Source organism: Perca fluviatilis, chromosome 9 (genome assembly GCF_010015445.1).
Source record: "Perca fluviatilis chromosome 9, GENO_Pfluv_1.0, whole genome shotgun sequence".
In the NCBI taxonomy this organism is placed as follows: domain Eukaryota; kingdom Metazoa; phylum Chordata; class Actinopteri; order Perciformes; family Percidae; genus Perca; species Perca fluviatilis.
This window is the reverse complement of record NC_053120.1, coordinates 28,518,104-28,529,164: the sequence shown is the minus strand read 5'-3', so window position 1 is coordinate 28,529,164 and position 11,061 is coordinate 28,518,104. Positions and strand designations below refer to the sequence as shown.

Sequence of the window (11,061 nt, the reverse complement as noted above, 5' to 3'; positions counted from 1 at the left end):
CACCAGATTTGGTGATGATCGCCCTTTAGGGGACGCTATAATTGAGGTAGAAGTGTTTTGGCCTTTTATGTGATGAAGAGGAGGAAATATGGAAATATGCAATTGCAATTCACTACAGACTTTGGACCTCGCACTTGGTCAAATTTCCTGACTTTTGCCTCGCCGCCCTCGTGCTTTGGGTTCTTCTTTCGCGGGCTCCGCTTTTGTGGGCTCTTAGCGTCGTCAGGGGCGACTCGCGCCAGGGGGGACTGGCGCCGGGGAGGCTTGGACCCCGTTCATAACTGCTTGCAGTTCTAGTTATTATTGTTATCTTTATTGTTTAAATCCTCAAATACATCAATATTACGAATATTATGTATTTTTATCTTCTTATCCGCCGAGCGGTACATACTATGTCATTTCTGTGAGTCTTCAGCTGATTTTTTAAAACGTTATTACGGTGTATAACTTACTGGAACAAAGCTAAGCAACTTTCTGGTGACAAAAACACTGATTATATATATGTACATTGAAGCAATATTGTCGTTAAAGACCCCCTGATCGCTGTCCGATTCTCTGATATGAATCCCCACATTGCATTGTGGGATATAGGCTTCGAATGCATCCTGCTCGGATCATATTGTAATGTTCTGTTTTACAGCATACTGTAATATTCAGGCATGAAAACGGGTCAGGGGTGAAAAAGGTGAGAAGGATATTACCCCTCTGGGGGGGTCCGGGGCATGCTCCCCTGGAAGAAAATTTTAAATATTCCATCTGATGCATTTTGAGATGCAGTTTTTGCCAACCAACAGTGTAATATTTCAATATGCACTCATTAAAGTTAATTTGACCGGCAAAACAGTTAAAGTCCTTCTGACATTACACAATAATAAAAGTCATAATTCTTAAAAACTAAAAGGTTTTGGATACATTTTTGCTTCTTCCAACCATATGTTAAATTAAGAGTCAATGTGGATTTACATATTGCAATAATATCATAATCCTACAATGAATCATTGTGAAAACAAAAATGTACTACTTTGGCCAGGTCATCATCAAAAAAGCAAATTAGTTCATTCATGATTTTGTCCATGTTGATATTAGCTGCTATATTTACATTTATTAAAAACGGGGCATTGTATTCGCCTTATTTTCAAACGTGGAAGTAAATATGGGTCGAACTTCCGGTTTTTGTGCGGGACTTCCGTTTCATCGCTTCCCTGGGCAACACTAACACAAAACATTAGCTTAACTAAATTAGTTAACTATGTCGTGGGAACATTTTAAAAAATCGCTTAATAATCCAAATGGCAGGTCAGTGCCACATCCTCAAACTATTCATGAGTGGGAGGATGACATTAAGAAGTGGCCTCAGATCACGTAGGAGGACATATTTAATTATTTTGTGTTGTCACTTGGTGCGGATGGGTCTACAATGCGCAATTATAAAAGTACAGAGGCGTATCAGTACCTTCACAGTGGAAAAGTTGGGAAGGTGTTAATCAATAACAAAATCATCGATGACCTGGTATTTATGAAGGCTGATGTTCAACCAAGCCAAAGCAAGTCTGACGTTCACTCTGCATGGATCCTGACTACATCTACCGGCACTGTTGAAACGGCCGGGTGCTCCTGTGTCGCGGGACAGGGGAAGTCCTGCAGTCACGCAGCGGCGATCTTGGATAGGTGGAAGGCGATGGAAGGTAGGTTAATGAATTGCCTGTTCAGTTGTCTGTTTTATATACAGTCTATGGTTCAGTGTCAAAATATACTAACGTTAGCTGTTGCCTCGTTGTGATTAGATTGTCAATTTCTTTTACATAGATAGCAGTGCTAAATGTTTGGGATTTAACTAACGTTACAATTTGATATCAAAACGTTAACTGAACTGTTGCCTACCTCATAATGTTTAGGCTTGAAGTTTGACACAACATTGTACCAATCTGATGTGTACTCACCGAGCTCTTGATGCAAGTTTGTCACATTAAAATAAGATAGATTTTAGATTAGATTAAGCTAGATTTACATTGAAGCTTCGAGTTTATTTCTATTTGATACCCAGACAATACAAATAAGTGCTAAAGAGCTGATGAAAACATTGGCTTCTAAAGCATTTGTTAAATAAATTTTAGTATATGACTAACGTTTTTATTTTTTAATTAACAGATCGCGCACCTTTTCCAGATAAGTAAAAGTCTAATCTCTTGTTCATTGATGCTCCTTGGGTTAAGGTAAGGTCATTCAAGTTTGGGTAAATGTAATATTCTGTCAGCACACCACATTTTGGTGAACCACCTCTTCTGTGTAGGTAAGTAAGTTTCTATTTTCACCAATTCTAATTCATACCAGTCTAATCTCGAATGGCAATTTGTTTAAAGGGGTGATAGAATGCAAAACTGATTTTACCTTGTCATAGTTGACAGTTTAGTGGGTAACTAGGACATACATAGAACCTCTAAATCCCATTGACACCTCTTTTCTCTGCAAATCTCACTATTTGAAACTGCCTCTGAAAACGGGCGAATCTCAACAAGCCTCATAGTTGACGTCAACTATTGCGGCTCCTCCTCATTTGGCTCTAGTCTGTGTTTGTCACGCCCCAACATTTGCATAGGCTACACAACTGACCTGAGATCAGTTAGTCTTCTGAATCTAGGTCGTGCAGATCTCAGAAATTGTATACATTGTTCATATGCTATTTTACCATTAAATTCACTTCTGAGACTTTTTTATGCGAGAAATCAACTATGTAGAGGACAAATATGGGCAGTTTTACGAAAATTGATGTCCAAAGCGGGGGGGGGGGGGGGGGGGGGGGGGGGGGGGGGGGGGGGGGGGGGGGGGGGGGGGGGGGGCCCCTTTCGCCCGCCCCGGGGGGCGGGGGGGGCGGGGGGGGGCTTTTTGCCCCTGGGCGCCCACAGCACTTCATACCCGCGCAAAGTCACCGCTTTGGGCTGATGAACTACGAAACGCCGCTGCTCTGACAAAGCTCCAGGGCCTGCAACTCCCCTCTTCCTGCTAGCTAAATGCCCAATGTATGTGAGTGAAAGTGCGGTCAGCGAGCTTGTTACGCCAGCATTCTCTTACCACAGGTTCCAGTTACTCTTTTAATGTGTGTAATTATAATGTGTTGAGTTATTTAAACAAACCATAAGGGAAATAAACGCTGCTTGTCCGTGAGTCTCATTGATAGAGCCTGCGGCTGGATGGAGCTCTATCAATGAGAGCTAGCTAGCCTCCTCTTAGAATTCCTCTGGAATTCACAAAAATTCATTAACTTGAAATCGGACACCGTTGTTAGCTTAATAAAACATTTAGTTAGATGTTGTGTAAGTGGCGTGACGAAATTCAAACTGTAAATATACTCGAATTACGACCAAAAATTAAGCTAACTAGCCGCAATCTGTACACATAGGATTGAAGGGACAGTCGCAGCTAACGAAACCCTTACAGCTCACAAATATTCATTAACTTGAAATCGGACACCGTTGTTAGCTTTATAAGACATTTAGGTATATGTTGTATAGCTAAGTGGCGTGACATGTGTGTAACATGTGGTAAGAGATTGCTGGTGTAACAAGCTCGCTGACCGCGCTCTCACACACGGGCCATTTAGCTAGCAGGAAGAGAGGAGATGCAGGCCCTGGAGCTCTGTCAGGGCACCGTTGTTTGGTAGTAGTCCATTTGCCCAAACGGTGACTTTGCGCGGGTATGAGGTGCTGTGGGCTGCAGCAGCCGTGCCGGAGCTCAATCGAGCTCACAGCAGGCTGGGGTCTGTGGAGCAGGCGCCGAGGCGGCAACGCGGCAGCTACGCCTCCGACACACAGTTTTACCATATTTGCAATTAGCCATCCATTTTCGTAAAACGGCCCATATTTGAGCTTTATATAGTTGATTTCTCGCATAAAAAAGTCTCAGAAGTGAATTTGGTAAGGAAACATTGCAGTGTCTGGAATATGAGATTCTGTCGCGTTTCTAATGTGTGTGTATTGGGGATTCGCTCAACCAATCAGCACGCGACCTCTAATGCGTGTGTATGGCGATTCGCTCAACCAATCAGCGCGCGTCTCTACGTGTGTGTACGGGGCTAAGGCTCAACCAAGCAGTGCGCAGCTCATCTAAATATTCATGACCATACCATATTTGGAAGAAAAGCTCTTGTTACAAATAGGGCCAAAACACAGGGATGCATAAGGGCCAATAAAATATCAACCAGGCCATTTTCAGCCCAACTAATGTTACATATCCCATTAGGAGACCATAAGGAACAGTGTGAAATATCCTATATAATCATTCTATCACCCCTTTAAGTACATCATCAAGGTAAGTTGAAAAATATGGACAGTTTATAGCTGTCCATATTTTCTATATAAGTATTGTGACACCAAGGACTGTAATACATTAAAAATATGCAACTAATAATAATAATTAAAATAATACATTTTATTTGTAAAGCACTTTTCATAAAAGAATCTCAAAGTGCTACAGAAACCACATTAAAACGCATTACAATAAAAACTAAAAATACATAATAACATAATAATACTTTCTGAACTAAAATACATATGTAAAATAGCTGTTCTATTTAAACTTTGTTAAAGGTGCAGTTTGCTTGTCTGTGTTGATGTGTGATGATACCTAACTGTTAATAATTGTTCCGCTGACCCTTTGTTAGGCTAGTTCCTTGGTGTTTTACTTTTTATAGCTGGTGCTCGTTTTTGTTTTACACGATAAGGTGATGTTTTACCATTTTAATAGTAATTGTGATTATAATTAATATGTATAAAATTAAATGGCCTACAAATAATGCCATACGTGAAATGTTTAAATTTAGTTGTTTTACCATTTTTCAGAGGTGTCAATTCCAGGTTCAGAAAGTAAAAGTCCTGCCATGTGTTTATTCCACCAATGAACTCAGCCAGCTGATTTCACTACTAATTAGTGAAATCAGCTGGCAATGGTGGAATTAATACTATGGCAGAACTTACTGCCTGGAAATTTTTTAAAGTGAATAATTGTAATTACATTCAATGTAAACAAATGACATGAGTTAATAAATTCCATTTGTGAAATACTGTATCTTTTTGCCAGTTTATGTACATAAAATACACTTCTTTAGTTATTTACATGTGGTTAGGGCAACATCCACTCAATTGAAAAAACAGATTGAAAAACTTGATTGAAAAAACAGATTGAAAATTTTAATAATACACATTTTATTTGGACACAAGTTAAATATCGTTTTTCTGTAAACATTTAAAGTCTAAAAATAAGTTGATATTATACAATACTTGAAAAGGTGCCAAACACAATAACTATTTTTTAAAACCTGAGATCCAAAACACATTCTTGTGCATTATAATTTCATTGGTTTACAGTTTACTGTAAAATAACTAATCAGCAGTGCAGAATAGAGATACCTGAAAAATAAAATGTTAAAGACAAATGATATGTGCAAATAATAGTACAATCAAGGCACTGCAGGCTGTCAAATAATTATTTACAAATATTAAGCTACAGTGGAAATCAGGATCTTTTTGACATGTAAACTTCTATGCTCAATCAGCATCCTCATGGATGATTTCCCCCTGCATGTTTACAAGGGCTGCACAGATTCTGAGGATTTTGTCCATTTTGTGTGCCAAGTTGATGGGTACAGTCTGGGAGATTATTTTGAACACTTTGAGCCTCCTGATAACCCTTTCCACATGTATGCGCACATTTGCAATCCTATTTGTGGCAGTTACATCCTCATCAGACAACTGCCCTCCTTTATGAGTGAACGCTGGTAGAACAAGGTTAACCTTTCTCTCAAACAGCAGATCTCTGATGGTAAAGCCTCTGTCTGCCATCACTTCATCGCCGGGATGAAGATACTCCAGGAAGCCAGACTCCTGAGTGATGAACTTGTCACTACACCTGCCTCCATAAGCAGGAGAAATGAACATAACAAGCCCACACGGGGCAATAGCAACTAAATACTTTATAGTATTGCTGGAATAATAATGGCTGTATGACTCTCCTCTGGAGTCAAGGTTGTGTGGTTTCTGCAGGGTGGTCTCAGTGCAGTCAATGATGCAGGGGATGTTGGGGAACTTCTCCCTGAAGCACTGAGGCATTGTGCTCCGGATTGTCTCCCGTGGCAGCCAAGGAATGTAGATTCTCATGTGCTCCTCCATTGTGTCTATCCAGTAGGAGAGGATCCTGCTCACTAACCCCTGGGACACAGCAAAGCGTTCTGCAAGATCACCCTGGAGTAGATTCAACGTAAGTTTCATCATGGTCATCAATATTTGATCCATTACGTGCATCTTAAAGTTTGCTTTATAGAACTGTTCCAGATATTTAACATGATCAAAAAAGACACTGAGAGAAAGGCCTGTGTACAACACACAGCTAGTGTCATTTTTCAGGATGGCATGGGCAAGGGGTTCTTCTCCACCACATTGTATTTCTCTGTCGCATACATGATTCTTCTTTTGTCCTAATATGTAGGTGTGATCCATCAGTGCCTGAACCTCCCACTGAGTGTCAGCATCTTTATGCGTAGGTGACTCTGACTGTGGAACGGCCTGGTCAGCTTCCTCAACACAGTGGCTGTCATCTGCCAACCACAAGACCACCATAAGCCCACAACCATTTTAGCAAACATAAAGCATACTTAAAGTACTTACAACTATGTTAACACCAAGGTAATAGAGCAACACCTGTATTAGTGCTCATTCAAATAATCATATTGCATTACATTGCTTCCAATTTTTACAAATGCCCTGGGCTAGCAGGGATGAAAAAAATACAGATATATCAATAAATATACAGAGAGAACAAACTTAAAAGACAGTTGGCTCGAAATATAAGAATATGGTGCAAAAGTTCATTTATTTCAGTAATTAAACAGGTGAAAATAAATAAAGGTGAAACTAATATATTATATAATGCATGTGATGAATCTATATAATATATTAGTATATAATATATTAGTTTCACCTTTTAAGTTTAATTACTGAAATAAATGAACTTTTGCACCATATTCTATAATTAAACATCCGTTAACTTACCTGTGTCTGCTAACCTCCTGACACGTCTCCTTGGAGTTTTTATTGGGACTTCGTAGCCCAGCCACTTTTCTGGTATCGGGTGGTCTTCTGTAGGTCTTGTGTTCACGAAATGAAAAGAACAAACATACGGTTGCTTTGGTGGTTTCTTCAAATTTAAAGCTTTTAACCACAGGCGAAGGGATTCCTCATTCTTCGGCGGCGGGTAAAGGTCGAAGGGCGCATCGCATCCACATTCAGCTCTCATACGCGTTCGGTGATTAAAACACTCCTGCTCCAAGTAAAGTTTTCTTTTGTACCAGTTATTATGACACCCTCTAACTGCACAAACAATCCCGGTCTTCCTCGAAGCCATAACGATTTGTTAACTTAGTTGTTACGAAGGATTAACCGCTACGGTGAAAAGTGAGTTTAGCTAGTTTAGTTAGCCAGTGAGCGGAAGTGCTTGACCGGAAGTCTCGCACAAAAATCCATCAACTGGCTGCGTCCGTATTTGCGTTAAAAATAAGGTGAATAGCTTTTCATATAGCTAGACGTCTAAACTCTGGGACAAGGCCGTTATGTTTAAATACCTGCCATGCTGATTCCAAACAGACAGCTTTGTCAAGGCAGTTTGGGCTTCAGATAGCTTTTACAAATCATGTTCTGCTATGAACATGCACACACGTATTGTTTGTATCACGGTCGGTCAGTAAAGGTGCAGTCGCAACGGTAGCCGTCGTTTCCGGTACTCGTATGACAGAGTGCACGGACCGAAGCTTTGTGACTAGCATCTAATGACTAGCAAGCACTTCTTACCACTGCTGCCGTCCAAAACATGTGCTGCAGAAGCAAGCACCCAGCTCCTTCAATTTGAGGCACCAAGTGCTAAACTGCTTCCTGTCTCCACCCTTTTCCTCTCGTCCTCTATTCATGCCCAGCGCCATTTGTTTCAACTACTTTCTCAATTAAAGCTGCCTGTATCTACATGCTCCAAGTTTGATAAACTTTGCCTCCATTTTTTTTTAGCCACGTTACTGTTACCACGGAGACCACACCGGCACCACACCATGCACCACACTCTGACATTTCGGCAAAGACCCGCCCTACTTTTCATCTGATTGGCTAGAACTCATTTCATTGGTTGGTGGAACTCGTTTCATTGGTTGGAAGTTTGATGATTAAATCCATAGACAGTATGGTTAAATCCAGCGCATCAAAACAAACACCTCCCCTACCCCTCAGGTTCAACTTGTGCCGCTGTTGGTTGCCATAACAATTCAAGAAAATTGAAGATTTTGTCAGAAACATCTTGCTTCGAACATAAGCAACTTCGAAAAAATTGTCTGTGTCCAGCGCTCTACGCTTTGCACTCCATGCCAAGGAATGAGGAACGCAAAGCTTTAGCTTTGAAACTAAAACACCCTCCAAAGAGAGTGTATGTTTGCTCTTTCCATTTCTTCAAAAAAAAGCCAACAGAACTGCACGCTGATCTGGAGCTTTATCTGGGCTACGACCGACCACCTCCGAAGAAGAGGAGAAAGCTAAGACATCGAAGGCAGACCTCGTAAGTTAAACTGTAACGTTACAGTTATTCCATGTTTTATGCAGCAAGATAGATATAAATACTGGTTATTTCGTGAAATGGGAGAACCGGGATGGCTGAAACACTTTTCAGATTAACGCCATTTTAAAAAGAAAACGTTACAGACATTAAAAAGAAAACGTTAAAGACGTTAAAAAGAAAACGTTAAAAAGAAAACGTTAAAAAGAAAACGTTACAGACGTTAGAATTTAGCTTAAGTAACTAGCTACTTCATACTGTAAGCTGATGTAACGTTAGTTTGGCATATCAGTGTTGTAGCTATGAGCTCAGAGAATATTACTGTTTCATTCGTCTCGTGTTTCATTCGTCCCGACTCATCCCTATACTTTCTTCTACTCCACTAGCAAAATTTCAAAAGGAAAAATATTATAGCCTACTTGTACACCACTACAATTATTTGAGAGCTTTAGTTGCTAGTTACCTTTTCAGTTTTAGATTAATTAATACAAAACATACATTTACTGGTCAGTTATGACATGTTGTACTTCTAGTGTTTACTTTCCTACTGTGTAACTTTGGCAATGCTTTTGTTTTGGTCAGACTGCTCTGCGGGCCTGTCCTCAACTGCTTCAGATCAGATCAGCAAGTCAAGTTCTGCAATTCCCATTCACCAACAGTTACACTCAGTTCACACACAGTGGGAGGACCCTGCCCGACAAGATCATGATTACTGCAAGGCAGCCAGCAGAAAAGATGTGCAGGATAAGATGACTCAGTGTGATGACATTGCCTACTTTCTGCTTCAAAGTAACGCAGATGCTTTGCTCTACACTGGTTTAGATCTAGAAACATTTGACATTCGTGTATCAACACTGGAAGGACATGCCAGTACTTCATTTACAATGCCTGTTTGAGATCAAGTTCTCATGACACTTATGAAATTAAAAACAAACCGTGTAATAGGTGATCTAAGCAGATGGTTTCATGTATCACTGAGCATGGCTAGCAAGATAATGTCATATTGGATCGACAAACTGGAGGAAGTTTTGCGACCTCTAATTCCATGGCTTCCAAGAGAAATTATTCGGGCAACCATGCCTGCAGCCTTCAAGAAGAATTTCCCCAGTACAACATGTATTATAGACTGCAGTGAGAGCCTTTTACAGAAACCTAAAAACCTTGATTCCAGAGGAGAAACATACAGTCATTATTATTCACATAACACTGTGAAATACCTGGTAGCTGTTGCCCCATGTGGACTAATTATGTTCATTTCTGCAGCATATGGAGGACGATGCAGTGACAAATTTATAACTATGGACTCAGGCATATTGGACTACTTAATGCCTGGAGATGAGGTCATGGCAGATAGAGGCTTTACCATAAAAGACTTGCTGTTTGAGAGAAAAGTGAAGTTGGTAATGCCTTCTTTCACAAAAAAGCGTGGACAGCTGACTGAGGAACAGGTGACGAGTACTAGACGAATCGCACATGTGAGAATTCATGTTGAAAGAGCAATTCGACGTTTGAAAGTTTAAAAAATACTGTCCCAGGTTGTTCCGATCACTATGGCTCCTAAAATTGACAAGATTCTAAGAGTGTGTGCTGCTCTTGTTAATCTGAGGGAGGATCTTATTCGAGATTAGGGCTGCAGCTATCGATTATTTTAGTAATTGATTCTACCGATTATTCCATCGATTAATCAAGTAATCTGATAAGAAATACTTTTGTTGTATTGACGAGCTAGTTTGGTTTAATTTTCGGAAATAGCAAAATTTTTATTGCCTACATTACAATATTGCTCACAAACTAAACATGTCAAATGCAATAATAACCTCAAACTAAGGCATACATTAAACATACATAAACATTACCTTAAGTTGTGTTAACTTTCAGAACTACAAGTGTCAATCTGAGACTGATCTGTATATAGGCCTAACAAAGCTTAATAATTTAATGTGATCCATGTATATACCATATTTACAGGAACGTCAAATGAAATGCTGCCATAATGGCTAAAACACTGATGTCTACAAAACGAGTGTATGTGAACATTTGTTGTGTTGTACAGAATGTGAATATGTATGCATTTTTTCTACATGATACAAACTGAACTACTTACAACATTTCATGTTATCAACTTTTCAAATATGACATGAATGCTTTTCTTTTTATAGGAAAATATATGGTTGGAATCACATTGCTATAAGACATTGCATATCTTTACATAAAAACAATAAAGACTGGCAGCATGTTTTTGCTTAACACTGTCTAAAGGTATCCCAATTTTCACTCAGATTCTCTTAATGTATGGCACACATTTATGGTCATTCCACATGTGTAGATGTTCACTGAACCTTGTCCATTACCTCAATGTATCTTTTATTTAGCTTAAACCGTCCTGCAGCATATTCATCTACAAGCCGAGGTAGCAAACGTGAGAAATAAAAACCGCTTGACTTGCTCCCTCACAAATGCCTCATCATACTTCACTGTAAG

At 39.8% G+C, this 11,061-nt stretch overlaps 1 protein-coding gene and 1 pseudogene across 1 annotated transcript; one reads left to right on the top strand and one right to left on the bottom strand.

The window, feature by feature from the left end:
- Window positions 1-5,540: 5,540 nt before the first annotated feature.
- LOC120564926 lies at window positions 5,541-7,392 on the bottom strand. The gene is made up of 2 exons (XM_039810195.1): window positions 7,041-7,392; window positions 5,541-6,586 (listed from the first exon to the last, which is right to left on the bottom strand). The coding sequence occupies exons 1-2, from the start codon at window positions 7,390-7,392 to the stop codon at window positions 5,541-5,543; spliced, it is 1,398 nt and encodes a 465-aa protein (XP_039666129.1).
- Window positions 7,393-9,329: 1,937 nt separating this feature from the next.
- LOC120564925 lies at window positions 9,330-10,208 on the top strand (annotated as a pseudogene).
- Window positions 10,209-11,061: the final 853 nt, after the last annotated feature.